General features: G+C 45.8%; 1 protein-coding gene across 7 annotated transcripts in view; it reads right to left on the reverse strand.

The window, feature by feature from the left end:
- Positions 1-13,293, reverse strand: part of DNM1 (dynamin 1) — a gene marked incomplete at both ends in the record, with an annotated part of 61,526 nt that extends 48,233 nt beyond the window's left edge. For all 7 annotated transcript variants that reach the window (XM_080356045.1, XM_080356044.1, XM_080356043.1 and 4 more), the window contains one exon: positions 13,133-13,293. In XM_080356045.1, the coding sequence (XP_080212171.1) occupies positions 13,133-13,293 (161 nt within the window). The remainder of the gene's footprint in view (positions 1-13,132) is intronic.
- Positions 13,294-18,676: the final 5,383 nt, after the last annotated feature.

Below are 18,676 nucleotides of genomic sequence, written 5' to 3' on the forward strand. Positions count from 1 at the left end.
ACACATGATGTGCCACGTGTCACCCCTGCAGAGGAAACCTGCAATGGGAGCAGACTGGACCCACAGGCTCCCCTCCCTGGTTGTGAGCACCGACCAGACAGATAATCCCTTCATGGGCTGCTGCTCTACAATCACAGTGCAGCGAACAATTCAATCTCAGAGCCACAACCAGGCCCAGGGGGATAATTCCCCTCCCACCCCCCTACAACATGGTGAAATCTACTTGTTTCCATAGAAACAAATCAGTTTGATGCCCACACAGCTCCTGCATCCCTCACTGCTGTGCTGCAGCCCCAAGCTGCTGAGTCGCAGAGATTTTTAGCAAGTGTCCACAGCTGTAGGTCAAGAGTTGGCAGGAGAAACAAGAGGTACTCCTGGCATACAACCCCCACCGTCTCACCCCAAGTGTCATTTGCTTCGGTTCATCTCTGCTGTGAGAAAATTGATAAGGAATATCCTTCCCCTCCTCCATTTTGAGGGTTGACTTATCTGCCAGATCCCTCCCTGCTATCTTCCTGCAGATGGGTTAGCCCAGAATACGTGAGCATGTACAACACAGAAGGAAAAGGAAAACGGGGGACTCCAACACCTCTAGTGCACTTGAGAGCAAATTCCCTCTTTGTATTTTTGCAGGTAAAATCTGTAAAGGTGTTTTCTTGCTCAGACTCTACATTTTACTGTGGAGGATTATTTAGAGAGTGGTACAGCCTACAGTGCATTGCCTGATCTCAAAAAGTCACTGCCCATTATAGCAAATGCCGCATTGGCTCTAGGCTGCAGCACTGGGGAAGAGTCCCGAGAGAGCAGAAAACTGCAGCACGGCTGCTGTGCAGCTTCCTCTGGGATCTTTTGGGTAATAGGAAATGAAGTCCTAGATCTTGCTTGCTGCCTTGGGATATTCAAGGTAAAGAATAACACGGCACTGATTCTACATGATAATATCAGGAACCAAAGGGAATAAGCAGCCTGGTGTTATCCTGAATGGATGTGGCAGGAAGGATTATGTATTTGTGGAAAATGCAGTTTTGATTTCGAGAATTACAATCCCAGGACAGAGAAAACAAGGCTTGGTTCACTCATTTTAAAAACCAAACATAACACCAGATCTGGGTAGCAACATCAGGATTCAGGGTAAAGCAACTCCAGCACCAGCTGGGTCCAGAGGCCTCCAGAGCCACAGGTATAACAAATACTGCACTAGGTGATGTATTCTCCACCCCACAAGCTGTAAACCAGATTTGTCTGCTTTGCTGAGTTGTCACCATCATAGCATGGAAGTAAGGTTGCCTCTTGCTCCCTTCAAAGCATTTATACCCAGCAAAAAAATGTCACGTAGATTTTATCTCCAGAATCTCCCTGCAACTTCCAGACAGTCTCCAAGGGGGACAACTCCAGGCATCAACAACACCCTAGAGCATCAAATTAGTCCAGTCACGATGGCAGTAGTGAAAAACCACAGATTTTTATGGCCATAAAATAAAGCCATGACCCAGCATCTTCACTTGTCTCCTTCTCCAGCCGCACTGATCTGTCAAAATACCGCAGTAACGCTGCCCTGCTTTGGCACAAACAAATCGACCAACAAATCCTGGCTGTGCCACAACAGAAGGGTTGCAGCCCTGAAAAACATGACCTGTAGAGCACCTGCAACCTGAGCTGGCAGGAAACAAAAGGACAAGCTGTACACTAAAACTCTGGGACAGGAACGACTGATGGGAAAGCACAGCAACAATAACAGCCCAGGACTAACGTGTGCTCAGACTGATGAGCAACATGCTGACCTTGCTATTTCCTACCACCAGTGCCTTAATCTGTCCTAGCTCTCTGAAGTCAGGCTGTGGCTGAGCCTAGACTAAACACAGTCCAGCACTAAAGGCTCTCCTGTGTTCTGCAGCACCACCAGACTGTGCAGCAGTAATAATATTCAAGATATCCATCACATGGAGACTCTAGATAAAAAGGGGTTTATCCCCTTTTTTTGATCTTCTCTCCTTCAGAAAAGGAAGCCAGAAACAACAGCAGATTCACAGATACCAAACACTCGTGGTAAGTGTAATCTTAGATATCCTGTGAAAACTCCACCACCTCTGGAGTCCTGGTATTTGTTGCAAGACCCAAGAGAAGAACAAACATAGCTCAAGGCACATTTCATCCCTGCAGTATGACACTTCTTCCACTCCCAGACAGTGCTGTGCACTAGGAAAGGAGACAGTCTGACAGAGCCTGAATGCTACAGAGGGTACACACAGTTCATTGGAAAAAGCAAAATCACTCTGAGCCCACTAATATGAACCCAAACAGAAGCTGCAGGAGGAAAGGAGGCCATATCTCAAACCATGATGTACTGCTAGTGCCCAGAGAGGGGGTGGTGGGTTTACAAAGTTGAACACATGTACCCTGATAATTTATCTTGGGTCAGCATTAAGTGTGTCGTGGACAGGGAGGTTGGCTGCTTCCCTTCCAACAGGCAGGACAGAGCTCTCCCTGAGGTGTAATAGAGTTATGCTGCACTTAGGCATCCTGACCAAACTGTCCAAGGTGCAGAGTTGTCCTGCAGAGGAAACTTCAGATGCCAATTCTTATCTCCACTCCGCCTGGAGAAGTATGCAGGAACAGTGCCAAGCTCCTTGCTATGCACCGCTGCAGCTTTAGATATAATGAGGATCATCCTGGCTGGAAACACGGTGCAGAGGCACTGCTGCTTGAGCCTTTCAAGAAAAACCAGCATTCTGACTGCTAACACCTCCAGTGCAGAGTCAGACATTCAACTCCACTTCAAAAACCACACAAGACAGTTCGATTTCAGGCTATACCAGAATGAAAGTTGGATCAATAGTCCCAGAAGAAATGAGCTTTTGATCTCCTGGCTGGTTCCAATGTGTCTGCCAGGGTCCTTTTGACCAACTAGTGGGGCAGAAATTATCACATCCCATGGTTTCTCTGGTCAAGTTTGGGCAGTGACCATAGGAGGTGACAAAAGGCAGGTTTATATATAGATGCAGGTCCACCGAATTTCCAAAGGAGTCCAAGTCTTCATGGAAAACCTCCAGGGCTTAAATTCAAAAAGCAGAGGAGGGTCAAAATTGGTGTTGCCTATTAATAGGCACTCTTATCTATAGCAAACCTGTGGTGTAGTGATCTGGACAAACAGACCAGAGTTTTCCAGTCTCCCATTCCTTTCCCTATTTTCCATGAGAGTTTATCTAAATTTCTTGCCCTGGTGTTTTCTCCTCATCCCTTCAAACCAATACACCAATTTCTAGTAACATTTGCTTTTGCCTGTCCAGGCGTCCAGTGTGATTTGAACTTCGTCCAAACAGAAGATGGCAAAATATCAAGTGCTAATGCAGCGCCTCGCTTATTCTTTTGCATTAAGTATTCTTTAAATATAATTCTTTCAATAGTCTATACAAATTCATTCAGGAAATGGACCTCTTGCTCCAAGATGAGTTTGGGGTGCTGGGTAGCCTGCAGGCCTGGCATAACAAACACATCTTGTATGACCAGGAATAAACAGAGTAATACCCAGGAACTGGAACATCAAATCTAAGTAGCAGAGCCCAGAGGGAAGAATTATATTGCTGGGGTCTCTGCTGAGACCTGCACCGATGGAGAAGAGGTGACTTGAGTTGCAGCACTGGAGCTGCAGCATCAGCTCCGCAGTGTGACACATGTCACACGCAGTCCCCAGGGGATTCTTTGCGTATCAGTGTGTACCAATCTCCTCCTTACCTCCCTCTGGCTACATCCCCACTGCGACAGATCTCCTCTCAAGGCCACCACCATGCTCAAGCCATTCCCAGCTATTCATAGAGGAGTTTCTATTAAAAGTAAAAGCACAATCAGCTTAAGAAATAGGCAGAGATTACGCAAGAGATCACAGCAACCAGAAAGAGAGAAAACCCAATGTGTATATTAGAATCAAGGGGCCCCATCCTGACCCAGAGCAGTATAAGCTCACAGTAAATCATAAGCAAGCCAGTGGAGCTAAATACCAGCATCAAAACTGTGAGGGTTAGAGTTTTGTTTCTACTGGCTTAATTCTGAACTAACAGGTCATCAGGTGTATTCCCCTGCTGACAGAGTTACTCCTGTGCTGGCAGGCAGGCGGCAAATAGACAGTTTATTTCCATTATAAGCCCCTGTTCATAGAGGTTTATAGTGACACAGATGAGGAAGAGCTCTCGGAGCTGAAACAGCCTGTTAATTTGCTGTTAGAGCCCTAAGCCAGATCCTATAGAACTTACTCTGCCTTTACGCATGCAAGAGTGGCAGGAAGGCAAAGAGGAGGAACCACACAAAGACGTCAAGATTCTTGCCTTTAGGTATCTCTTTCCTTGTTCTAATAAATTTAGCACAGCCTCCCCCGCTCCTGGATCTTCATTCTCAAAAAAAAAAGGCAAAATAATAGTTTTTCCAAGTGCTCTCCAGGGTAAGTTTGCTCTGCTGTAAAAACACTTGCAGATGTTGAGAACCAACTATTCGACATCTTTGTAGATTTCTGCCTATTGGTGCTTTGAGGAAGAGTCTAAATGCAGCTGAAAAACTACCCCGGAATATGGCTGCAGTTTATGCTCAGCTTTTGTACAGCATTACAGCAACACCACCTGGCTCTTCAGCCAAAATCCACATCAGTATCAGTTTAATATCTGCCATATCCTCTCCCAGGCATCTCATACACTACTCTGGCCACTCTTACAAGACTGTTTCAACACCACAAAATGAGAGTTCTAGCGTAGCAAGACAGGATTCCAGCAGTTCTCATGTTTGTTATGGCAGCGTTAACTCTTCACCCCTCAACACAGCTGCGAGAATGCAACCTTAAGCCATAAGGAACAGGAAAGGGAGTGTTAAAGGGGACTATTGAGGCAATGAATTATTAACATAGTATTTTCACCCCCAGAGACTCAAGTTCAATTCCCATTTCAGTCACCAGTGAGGAACTGGGTTTATTCCAAACCTCATTTTGTATCATTTATTGTTCATTGTGACCGTAATACAAGTATTTTAGCAGAGCTTTAGTTTTAGGACTAAACCCTGATTTTTAGGAAGAGGACGGTTGACAATGCAGGTCTTACAGAAGTTTTAGGAGTCTTCATACTCGTCTCAAGGAACACTAAGGGAAAAAGCATCTTTTAATGAAAAAATACCCACAAATATCCATCTTAGAAGTGGATGTTTCTGACACTAAAGCCACACTGCTCTTCTGTTAACTTAATTGCTGTGTCCAGGGCTCTAAGAAAAGCCACACAAGTCACAAGACTTGCAGAAAAGTGGTAGAAGTTGGCAAGTTTGCTTCCAGTCAGCAAGACGCAGCTTGAGGAGCTTGCATAACATCTGCTTCCAAAAGCACATTATGCTGCACAGCAAGAAGCTACTTACCAGGGATTGAAACACCATCTCACTTCCATTTGGTCATGGCTGGGTCTGCCAAAGCTTTGAAAGCATCTAACATGGCAGAGAACAATCAGAGACACTGTTAGATTCCAGACTTGGGGCTCGTTCTTCCTGTTCTGTGTCTTGAAGGAAATAAAAGCGGTTATCTATGATATTATAGTCAGCACCAGCCTCGGAGCTGTGACGAGCCTGAAGGTCACACAAGGAGGCGACTGTCAGCAACTTAATTGTCCTGTCTGCTCATCTATATAAGAGAGCTTAAGAAAACTACTGAGCTGCTTTACATTCAACTGCTAAAGTATTCATTAATAGGAATTTGAAAACAAAAAAGCTGGACATAAGTGCAAAATAGCAACCAGTCACCTGGAATAACTGTTTAAATAGCTAACATTAGGTTGTGCTCTCAGCTGCCAGCCACAATGCTCTGCAGTAAACACTGAAATGTTGTCTCTCTTCACAGCCACACCGGTATTTATAGTACTTAGTCCTGAGCAAGACTCCCAGTTCTCATGACTAAACTCCAGGTCACTCAGAAATAAGCATGCTGCACGCTTTAGAAGGATCACAGATCAATGTAAATAAAGAGAAACAGCATTTTGCAGCTTTCCAGAACCTGTCCTGCCTGCAGTCCAGCCACCCCCAGGCCCAACCGGCCCTGCTGAGGGTTTAAAGTCACCAGGGATAAAACCCTGGGCTCATTCCTCATGGGGCTGCACTCCCCAGCCCTGCTCCAAACGGCTGTGCGCTCAAATTTAACTGCTGCCTGCTCACCTACTGCAGTCTCATCTCCCAATGCTTTCTAAGAATTCCCCGACTCCTCAAATCCAGTATCTGATCTACACCAGCAGCCAAAGGTGTGTGCAACAGTCCCAGCTCTCCGCAGAGCAAACCTAATGACCCAGCAACACGGGGCAGACGAGGCTGCAGAGCAGTTCAAGTTCTTGGCAGACATGGCCCCACCACCCCTGCAGAGCTTTAATTCGTTATTAGGAAAAACATTTTCCTACTTTATGGTTAACCTTTTCTAGCATTATTTATTTCAAGTGTCCATTAATGCTATACACCTACATGACAGAGGCCAACAGCCTCTCCCCTTTCTATAGATGGAAGAAAACTGCGTAAAAAAATTAGTCACACAATAATTTCGTTTCAGAGATAGTAGAACTCTGTCTCAAGGATGAACATGCCCATCTGCCTGTTATTAGAGACAATATTCCTTTACCTGGAGCTTTCACTCTGTCAGGATGTGCAAAACCAGGTCTGAGATCAGGAAAGGAAGATTTCAAGTGGAATGAGAACTGTCCCACTAGTGAGTTATTTTCCCACCATGCATGACTAGATTTGGGTTTGGACCTGATTTAGTTTTAGCTCTCCTCCCAACCAGCAGTGCTCTGACTCATCTGGTTACAGATCTGTGAGTCCAAGAAGGAAAGTATTACACCCAAAGTTTCAGGGGTGAGTTTTTTTTAGTGGCATATCAAGGAAGTAGGTTTACCCTGCATATTACCAGTAAATTTCCTTTCACAGATGCCACCTCAAAACTAATTTTACATCGGGCATATAGGCTGAACGCCATATGCTTCTAGGTGACTGCCTGCCACCCTCTTCAGTAAATGTTCTGGTTTTACCACTCAAAATTATCTGCCTGAAACAAGAAGCTGAGCATTGGCTCACAGGGGTGGAGCACACATGGGCTTGCTCTTGTCTAATAAATTCACTGCTCAAGGCATCATAATAAATTTCACCCCAGTAGCTACAACACAGCAAGAACTGCTTCCTTGATTAACTTCTTCCATTTCTCCTAGAAAAGGTTCATCTTAAAGATGCTAAGAAATCCCCACTCGGAATTCTTACTCATACAGACAGGCTCAAACTTGAAGTCCAAAACAGACATCCAGTCATTCACCAGATCAGGAAGGGGATTAGCTTCCTGCCTTAGAATAATATTTTCAGAAGCTGCCTCAGATAAGAGGTGCCTCTACAGAGCCCTGCACCTCCTATTTATGTCAAGCAGAGTTCTGCCTGCTCAGAGCATCTGGACAAGTCAGGTTCAAGGACTTGGCATCCCCAGCTACATATTGAACCATGGCTTCTGAAAACAATCAGTAGCCTTTAAAAATAGAAGATTGTCTTTGTTTTGCCTTTGACTGTGTGAAAAGTTGTAAGCATGTGGATTTTTTAAAGACAAAAATAGCTGACCACGTTAGTACAGGGGAGTGTTTTTTGGGAACTTCTGACTTCTTTCCCCTGCTGGTTTTGCAGACCCTTTAGAGCCCTGTATCACAGCACACTATTTATAGAGCAAACACACAAAAACCCCACAACACTGACCTACCTCAAAGTACAGTAAGGACTAACTGAAGTTCAGGATGCTCTAAGATTTTCAACACTAGGATTATCACAGTAACAAGGAAGAGTCCACACTAGCAAAGGCAGCATCCTCCTGATCTGTCAGGTGATGGATCCCAGCAATGACAAGACAACCTGTCATTTTCACACACCAGTAGGTCCAAGCAATCCCCAACTGAGCATCAGCTTCCCAAGTGGATGCACGGCTGGTTTCCCTTCCCTGGGTAAATGTGACAGGGTCTGAGACAACACCATAAGGATCTCTCTTCCTTGTAAATACAAGGCTAGCAGGCAGCTACCAGAGGTACAAGACTGTCTCTAAAGAGTTAAGCTGAATTAAGTCAGATAGCAAGATAATATTAAGCCAGATAGCAAGATCTGCAGAGAACATGTAACTGCTGCAGGAACTAGAAGAGATAATAATCGCATTTATTTGAGCCAACCCCTGTAACATTAAAATAGTCAGAGGACAGACACTGCTGCTGCATCTACACTGACAGTCATGCTTTTTTTTCCTTACAGCCATCCATTTTAGATTACATTTTAATTATGTATCTCCTTCTACTGCTCCTCCCCACCACAACCGTTTTCCAAGAACTGTACAGATTTCTCTTCTGTTAAATTATTTTATCTTGTGGTCTACTGTAGCACATTGTCCATTTCCCCCAGTGCTCTATATTTTCTTCCTTCCCCAATTAACATGAGATGAAAACATATTTTCTTCACTGAAGACCAAAGGCTTGTTGCCATTTGAAGAACTATTATTTGACCATGACTTATTTCTCTAAACAGCAGAATCCTCCTCCCAGCTTTTGCACCATCCTCTGCAACCTTGAATAATTCAGCTCCCAGGCAATGCCTATGTATTTAACCTGCAAATACCCAACAGCATTTGGTCAGCTCATGGATGTATTTATCATGCAACAATTAAGGATCCATGACTTCCAATTACTCTCTGCATGTAAATGTATTTAAAACCACAAGAAAAAAGAATATATATATTTAAGGACCCCTTTTGTGACGAGAGTAGAGCAAGTGAGTGAGTGCATCTTCTTGTTTAAATTTCAATCTGCCACTACAGTACTGCACTGATGCTTAGCATTATCCATGACAGCAGACATTCTCAATCTATACATAATATATTATATAAAAAAAAGTTATTTTCAGAAGATTTAAGCTCTCAGTTCTTCTCATGGCACTCAGGCCCACAAAGCAGGTATGATACTGTGTGTGATACTACTACACCAGAAGCCTGAGTAACTTGAAAGCACAAGATTGTTAACCAAACAATTTTCCTGCAGTATTCTGAACAGGCCAAGTATCTGCATCTCCATCTGCATCCCTATAGGATCTTTCACTTCTAGACAGTTAAATGCTGCTGTTGTCTCTGAAGGTATTTTTCTGGGGAAGCTTCACAACAAGGCAAAGGATGCGTTATCAAAGGAATTCCCTCATCATATCTTGGGGGTGTAAGCATTAATCTGTAAGTGGCTGGGGAAGGTTGAGATAGGAAGATACTAAGTTGCTCCTCGAAGTTATACCTGGAGCCAAACTAAATCCTGTAGCTTTCAGGATCTAGATTTGCATTTTCGGTATGTGACATTGCAAGGAAAAGATGCAGTTGCAGCATGTGCTGCCTGGCCCTTGCCTGGGTTTGTCAAGGCAATGACCATAGCACAAGTACTGGGCTTAACAGATACTTATCCTTGCCACAGGCAATGCAAGGATGCACTTTCCCTGCTCTTTTAGCCATGCTGAAATTGCAGTTTGCTAGGAGGGGCAATGTCAGCCCAACACAGCTGGGTTTAGGTCTATGACTGCCTCCAACTTCCCACCAGGCAACATAAAAACATCAGCTCACCCAGTATATACCCTCAGAGCCTGATGACACAATGCTGAGGATCTCTGATTCGGGACACAAAAGCTCCCAAGAGAGGATGCTTTTAGGGCTAATGCTCATGTAAACCCCACTTCGCTTCCCACAGCTTCAGCACAGCTTAGCTCCCTTGATCACAAACAAGATGGTTTCACCGCCATTCAAGTCCTTCCACCGCCTGTTCCCAGCCCTTAGTCATCCCCTTCTCAGCAGCCCCCTTAAACCATCTGTTCTCCAGGAGGCAGAGGTGCCTTGTTTTCTCCACGCAGAGCGACGCAGCTGCCCCAGCAGGGCTGAGCAGCTCAGTGCCTCCGATCCGACAAGAACAAGGCAGAGACACTGATGCCAAGCCCATCTGAGCCAAGCCCAGTGCTTTCAGTTTTTCTTATTTGTAAAGCAGAGACAACAGTAATAGTCCCATAACTCCAAAAATTTGTGTAACAGTGCTCTGAGATCTTCAGATTAAAAAAACCCACACTTATATTTCTTATTTTCACATGGCAAAGTACGAGTGGCATGAACACAAATAACTTTACAAACAGCTTTATGGGCTGTCTTGTACATCGCCCTTCTTGGTCCTTGGGCTCTCTCAAGTCAAATTAGCACATACTACATGCTTTGTTTTTTTTAATCAGATCAGTTTTGCTGGTACTGATCCCTGCTCCAAGATCTTCTAATTTAAGAAAGGTGGCAGTAGGGAAATAACACCACTGTAAGAATGGACAAAATAACCCCCGAGATCCCATCCAACCTGTGTTGCCCTATGAGCCTATAACCACACCAACAGAAAATGCCAGCAGCCGACCCAAAGAACCTTCCTTCCAGTTCTGGGGCCCAGAATAAACAAGTCTATGAAGAGATGTGTCACCTGTCTGGCTTCTACATGGCTTCTCATCTCTTCCATGATTTTAACACCATCAGTCAGTCTCCTAGTCACCATGCTGAGTCTCCGGCAGCAAAAGCACACATAGCAGCCACATCGACATCTGGTATTATAAACACAGGCTCTGCACTGTTGGATAATCTGTTAACAGCAGAGCAAGTGACAGTGGAAGAGTAATCAGTAGCACCTAGCAAGCCATCGCATTCAGGAGGAAAAAGAGGAAATATTTGTTTGGTAAGAGATGTAACTAAACATTGATTGCAGCCAGCATCACGCCTCTGTGCTTGGAGGTTTCCAGCACACTGTTTCTTCTTATGCCTATTCAGACAAGAAAACAGCCCCATCACAATTACATTGAGGAGCCATGCTTACTCTCAATACTATTTCCAGAGCTTCTTATCATGGTTTCCAACACCAACACACAAAAAAAAGAGACTATACATTACAGTAGGGCCTCAACATTATTTTAACAGGACTGAGTTTTGCAGCATATACACACACATTCTGTGGTAAGATGTCTCATGTTACCAGTCTCTGAACTAGCCAGCACTCAAGGGTATCAGATGGAGAAAGACCTCTTCCCTTTGACGTATTTTCCATTTCCACTCCAATTATTTCCACTAAATGCTTTTCTACAGACAGGTCTCCCAGCTTCTGCTCAGGGGACCCTTCATTATTTCATTTTCTAAAAGCCACAGCACTATAACTTGCTGCTAGAGAGACAACTGATGGGACACAGTAAGGTCACAAGTTCTCCTGGGACAGGAGTCAAAGAGAGACAGAAAACAATTTAATTCATTTGCTCTCCACCAGGCAGATGAAAATCCCCAGTTCTCAATTGGTGCCAGTGGAGACACACCAAGGATTAATATATCTCCTTCTGTTTGCTCAGTCTAAAAGAGAGCGGAAATGTACCCCAATACACTGACTATCCCTCGGCAAACCCTCCTCTGCCCTGGCAGCCATACATTACACATTACACCACTGCAGCACTGACTGCATAGATCCGCTAAAAAGGATTTATGAGGTTAGGCTGCCAGTACTTAGAAAGCATGAAAACAGCAGAGCCAACAGGTGAACCTGTTTTCTTCACATATTTCAGGAGATCTATTTTTCCCTTCTACTTAGAAAGCTACAGCACAGCAAGTTCTTCGCTTTGGTGGTAGGAATCCTTATTTTCGTGTGTGTCTACGGACAAGCAAGCAGATCCTGGTCTACTATCTGAGGTTCAGTAAAATGTGTTCCTGCAATGTCCTGTCCTTGGCACAATTCCTGGCATCCCCAGGGGATACTGCATGGACTGTTGGAAGTTAGCTAGAAGATATGCCAAACTCTTTGAATATTTATCTGTAGCGAAGAAAAAAAATACTAATCTTATTCCAGCCATGCTTTCTGTGCACCAGATCCAAACCCTGTGCTTCCTTCCCAGCACACACAGCACACCCTGCATTCGCTGCTCAAGGCTGCCCTTGCACAAATCCACTATTTGGGGCTACTCGCAGCTAAACAAGCAATTCATACACACTGCAGACCCCTCCAACAGTAGAAAAGCTTTATAAGTCATCCGCCAACAAACAGCTTAATAGAAAGAGTGGAGGTGGGGGAACAACACCCAATAGCTGTCACAAATGCAGTTCCCTGAAAGGAAAAAAAGCCCACGCAAGCATCTGACCAGGTATCACAGCAGTCTCTGTGTTTAAGACAAGTCACCAACAACTTGCACGCCCCTCATAGCACAAAAAAAAAAATACCTTGATAACCAAAACCTGTGTATAATTGAATACAATTAATTAACGAGGTCATAAACAAGCTGAGGAACGAGCCCCCCCGCCCCGTCCCCAGGTGTGTCTACACTGGAGCAGATAACCAGGCAGCACGGTCTGCAGTTTACTCAGGTTGCAGATGATGAATGCGAAGGTCACATGAAGGGAAGGCATCAGTATATTGCCTGTCACAAAATGGTAGCGCCCGGGGATTTGAGCATATAGGAGAGAGATAACCCCATCCTTTCCATAGACCCGCAGCTCCTGACATGGCACCCGCTATGGAGGACAGTGAGACAGGGCTGGGGGATGGGGACAGAGGAGATTAAACTTAAACACCTCCCCACACCCCCCCTCCTTTCCCAGCGACAACATCCATCTCTCGGAGTCCCGCGGGGGGAACACCGCACCGAGAGGGGAGATGAAGGGGCTGGTCCCCGGTGACATTTCAGCCTCCCCATTATGTAACAGCCGGGGCGCACCGGACCCGAAGGTGCGGCAAAGGCGGGGACCCAGCTGCGGATTCCCCCCCCGAGGCGAGGAGACCTCCCTCGCGCCTCCCTGCCCGCACCGCAGCGCCCGAGCGTCCTGCAGCGCTGCCCGGGCACCGCACATGCGGCCGCCTGCTCTGCTGGGGAGCTGCACCGCCCGGGCACCGCGCTTGTCCGCGCATCCAGCAGCTCTGTCCCTGCACCGCGCTTGTCCGCGCATCCAGCAGCTCTGTCCCTGCACCCAGCAGCTGTGCCCATGCACTGCACTGCCCATGCACCGCACTGTCCGCGCATCCAGCAGCGCTGCCCATGCAGCAGCCCTACTCGCGCATCAGCCGCTCTACCCCGCACCCCCCGGCGCACCCCCTCTTACCTCCCGACAAAATTCTCCAGCACCGAGCTCTTGCCGGCGCTCTGCCCCCCCACCACGGCGATCTGCGGCAGGTCGAGGTTGGCGTTCTGCCCGATGGCGGCGAAGGCGTCCTGCAGCCGGTTGACCAGCGGGATGAGATCCTCCATCCCGCGGTTCCCCATGGCTGCGGCGCGGCTGCGGCTCCTCGAACAGGCGAGCTCAGGCGACCGCTCCCCGCGCCCTCAGCGGCGGGTGACCCGGCTGTCGCCGCCCCGGCCGGTGGGCACCAGCCCGCGCCCCTCGCCCTGCTCGGTGCCGCCGGCTGCCGCCCGGGCTCCGCTCCTCTCAGCCCGCCCGCCGCGCCTGCACACGGCCGCCAGCCGCCGCCAGGGGGCTTTAAGGGCGCCAGTGCCGCGTTACATCCTGGGAGATGTAGTCCGGGTGGGGGGCGCTGAGGGGAGGGTCTCCCGGCGGCAAAACCCTCACATACCCGGGAATGGTGGCAGGGTCTGCGTCCGGAGAGGATGGGAATGGGTCAACTCGCTGCTCTGAAACCAGAGGAGCACAGGCTGTGGGCCGGCCCCGGGGGGCTGCGTGTGGTGCCATGGCCGTTGTGTTGACACACCGGTGTGTAGGTGTGCAGCCCTGTCAGCAAGTGCCAGGGTTCAGCCAGGTGGCGCACCTGCCTGGTTCACAGGATCACAGAATGGTTGGGGTTGAAGATCATCTGAACATCATCCAGTCCAACCCACCTAATGCAGGGTCGCCAGAGCAGATCACGCAGGGTTGGTCCAGGCGGGTTTGAATGTCTGCAGAGAAGGAGACTCCACACCTGCCCTGGGCAGCCTGGGCCAGGGCTCCACCACCCTCAAAGTAAAGAAGTTTCTCCTCATACTCAGATGGAACCTCCTGTGCTTCAGTCTGTGCCCGTTGCCCCTCATCCTGTTGTTGGGCACCGCTGAAGAGGGTCTGGAAAACAAATGGTTCAGTTGCTACACCTGCCCATGAGCCTGTACAGCTTGGTCACCATCCTGCAGGGCTCAGTCACTATACCTGTGCAGTGCAGCCAATGTACAGGTATGACTTGGTCAATGTACCCATATGTTTTGGTTACTGCACCCACACAGTTTGGTCTTTACACCCATACAGTTCAGTCGATAGGCCTGTGCAGTTTGATGACGGTACCTGTATGGTGGTTGACACACCTGTATGGGAGGGCTTTGTGCTTGCGGAATTGCCACAATACAATAAAAACTGATATGATTGAACTGAAGGCTGGTACAAACACTATTGTGCTTCTGCTGCTTCATCTTCATTCAAACATGGATGAAAAACACGTCAATTTCTGTTTATGGCTGCAAATCTGTTGATGTTGTTGCTATATTTGTTTTACAGAAACACACAAAAGTACTTCATTTTATGCCCTTAGATTTTGTTTCTAAAAATCATTTGTGTACAATAAAGAGGAAATGCTTTGATTTTAGGCTTTTAAAAGGGTTTTTAAATAAGGATATAAGGTGAGGCCATATTTGGTTTGAAAGTGTAGCAGTGAAAACAAGTGTTCAGAAAAGAAGCCGAGGGCTAGTGGTGACTCAGGAGGATGGAGAACACTGCATTTCAAACACCTCTCAGTTCGTGCTACCCAGTCCTCTCATTCACAGCTCAGACAGAGCTGGGGGCGGTGGGGGAAAGGAGAAACAAAAAACTGCAACAGATTCTGAGCTGTATGTTTTGTTTTTAAACAGCAACTTTTTAGTGATAATGATTCTAAGGAAGATTTGGCAGATGTCCATCAAATGTAATCCACGCAAAAATACCTGCCTGGGTGTACAGAGGCACTGGAACAGCCACACTGAGGGGTGAGTTTACCTCACTGTGTCAGTGAAAATGCTCAAGGAAAATGCTCTGAAAACATCACCAGTGTGCAGGTAAGAACACTGAAGGAAGGGAGCTGCTCCATCTGTATGGGTAACACCCCTGCAGCACCCGTGTGGGCTGTTTTGGGGGCTGTCAATGCTATTTTTTCCCCCTCAACAAATTGCCCAAACAAACTTAAGAAACTCAACATAAATTGTGGACTAAAGTCGTTGAGAATCTGTGCAGCCACTCTGACCAATTGTGTTGAAGGAACCTGGAGAATTTCTTTTCCTTTAGAAGTTGATATCTGCTCCTTGTTAGAGGTCACCACAAAAAGAACAGTGAAGAATATCAAAGACTTAAAGAATGACATCACATTCTTCTCTCTGGATCAGAGCTGATGCTCAGAGAACTTCAGACCATGAGGATCTTTGAAGCTTTATTTGAGAAACCATAAGAAAATCATATTTTTCTCCAGAGATTGCTGTAACCTTAAGTTCACCCACACAGCTCTAATTTCAACAGAAAGATTGCCCAGCTACATCACTGCAATCATCTCACATAATATAACAGTTGTACTAATAACCCTTAATGGCCATGACCAGCCTCATCTGTGGAGCTTCTCCCCACACCTGTGGGCCATGAGCTCTATTTAAGCTCAGCTAAGGGCCATTAGTCCCTGATGAGTTATGAGAAAGTACTAATCTCTGGCTTAGTTTTTGCCATACATGTCTGTGGTGTCTTTGATTCAACCTGTAGGTTGACTCCTTAGCCCTGTCTTGCTGTAGATGTGCCTGGAGACAACTAGACTCGATTCTAATCTTAGTCTGCAGGAAATGCTCATGCATGGCTTCTTTGTGGGTATTTTTTAAATATTATTTTATATATTTTCTGGTTTTATTTTTTTGAAACTTGTACTTAATCCTTGGGAAATATGATTTTGGGGGGAGGTGGGTCTAAGGGGCTCCTTGGTCCAATTTACTATGGTCTCAAAGGGTGAAAGTGTACTGGAGGAAGCTACTAGGGTGCTCTCCAGGTGGATAAAAGGAATAAAAACCATAGTGGAAGTGGTAAAAACCTGCAAAAATATTGGCAAACTTTACATGGATTTTTCAGCAGATCAATATTAGTATGAAACTGTAAGATAAACAAAATGTACTCCTGTCTTGCAGAGATGCTTGTAACCAAATGAGGCGAATGCCTGCAGTGTTACCCCTGCAAAAACTTATTAATATTGTGACATTTATTTAAATGCTTTTGCAGCAATTGTAAACACAACAGCCCAGAGAGGCTCAAACTCGGTGTTGGAGACAGTGCGGCTTGTTTTTTAAGAAGCTTTAGAAACCTGCACCTCCCATTGATGAAATAGGAGAACTGCAGGCACTCAGAATCACTCCTGGAGCCTTCCTTCCATTTTCTCTCCTGCAAGAAACTGAGTTATAAGGATGTTAGCAGCAAACAGGCCTTTTGATTTTATAATACCTCCTACCTGTGACTTAGCAGCAGTATGTAGCTGTTACAGGAAGAAAAACAACTATGTGATTTTCCTTCATGGGGAATGCTGAAAAGCTGCAATGGCTGTGAAATAAAAAGGAATTTTATAGATGAGAGTGAATAGGAAAAATCAATTTCTTTCTACCTTGGCAGAAAAACTTGCGAGCAAAAGGAAGGTGAGATATACCCCACCCAGGGTGCTCTAAATGCTTCTGATGTACTTTAATATGAATCCCTAAAAATGCATGTGGGCTTAAGTATGTATGTTTCTATGTATGGCTATCGACACAATGACAGCTTTGTACACTGATTTTGTCACCTCATGCAAATAGAACTCCCAGTTTAGTTAGCATAAATAGAAATAGATACTTGAGTGCTGGATTCTCTCCCTCATTCCTTGCCCTTGCAGAAATATCACATCTAGCTTTCAGAGAAAAAAGAGGCAAAAGTGAGGAATGTAGTTAGCTTATGATTCTCCTAGTTATCTGAAAATTCTTTCTATTGACTCCAGGCAGAGCTGTGAACATTTTGCAGCGGGTGATGAAGTGGATGTTCGTGGTCCTTTAGGTAAGAATTTAAATTATTTACAAGCAGAGATTAGAATATAAGTTCCACCAAGAATGAGACACTGGGTCAGGTTTATCTTTAGTGTGTGAATAGAGTCTTCCTCCAGATAAAACAAACATAGAAAACTGTAGTTCAAGTAATTAATATCAGCTGTTGAGAGCAAGTCTGGTGAAACTTGACCCATTCTTTCAATGGATAGGATGCAAAGGCAGGAGGAAAAGGTACTTTGTAGCTCCATATGCATTTTTCTCCAAGGAGTTTGGGAGTTTTAAAGGTGTTACAGTGGGAAATAGTTATATACTAGTGAAATGGATGAGTAATAACACCATCCTTGTGGATTGCGGAGGAAATTGTGGGCTCCGCAGTTTCTTGGTGCTGTCACAGGCACTGAGAAACACTTGGGTTTTCACACTTAGATGTGGCTTCAGCTAAGGTTGCATACCAAGCCTTTTCAAAGCCAAAATTAAAACATACAAGTGCATACTCCAGCTGTGTACTGGAAACTAGAAATCTCAGGTTATCAGCATGCCTGTGTCGTGGTTTAACCCCAGCTGGCACCTCAGCCCCACGCAGCCAGTCACTCCTCCCTGGTGGCATGGGGGAGAGAATCAGAAGGGTAAAAGCGAGAAAACTTGTGGGTTGAGATAAAGGCAGTTTAATAGATAAAGCAAAAGCCGTGTATGCAAAGCAAAACCAGGGATTCATTCACCACTTCCCATCACAGGCAGGTGCTCAGCCATCCCCAGGAAAGCCGGGCTCCATCACAAGTCATGGTTGCCGGGAAAGACAAAACACCAAAACTCTGAACATCCCCTCCCTTCTTCTTCTTCCTGCAGCTTTTTGCTGCTGAGTGTGTTGTATGGTGAGGAATACCCCTTTGTCAGCTGGGGCTGGCTGTCCTCACTGTGTCCTCTCCCAACTTTTTGTGCACCCCCAGTCTCCTTGCTGGTGGGATGGTGTAAGAAGCAGAAAAGGCCTTGACTCTGTAAGTGCTGCTCAGCTGTAACAAAATATCCCTGTGTTATCAACGCTGTTTTCAACACAAATCCAAAACACAGCCCCATTCCAGCTATCATAAAGAAAATTACCTTCAGCATAGCCTGAGCTGATCTCTGGAACAAATTCATATAGTGCAGCCAGAACCTGGCTATCCAGTGAAATCTGGCTCCTGAATAAAAAGTGTTGGTATGGTCTGTTCTCTTCCCTGCCAAGAAATTTCGTAACCTTGGTGTAATGACCTAAAGGTTTAATGCAGGTAGCCTTATAGTGATGATCCAATAGCTCTGCTGATGGTAGTCGCAGTCTTGCAGGGTACTTTCTGGGTCATTCTCTCACCTTGAACTTCTAATTTGCTTTATTTCCACGTCATGAAAGAAAGGATCCCAGCCCAATTTTCTGTGCTGCTACCTTACATCTCTGGATGACTATCAAACTGAATGGTGTGATTAGCTGAATCTGGAACCTTCTTTTCTGGATTCAGTTAAACTATATTTATATGCGGTACATAAAGGTATCTTTGGATCACAAATTGATAAGGCAGCATGTGTCTTCACTTCCTACAGCCCTGCTCCTGAATTGCGTTGTGCGTGCACTGGACTAGATTTGTGTTCAAGGCAGTAGTATATCTATGCATTGAATTTTAGGCTT

Source organism: Nesoenas mayeri (genome assembly GCF_963082525.1).
Source record: "Nesoenas mayeri genome assembly, chromosome: 18".
In the NCBI taxonomy this organism is placed as follows: Eukaryota; Metazoa; Chordata; class Aves; order Columbiformes; family Columbidae; genus Nesoenas; species Nesoenas mayeri.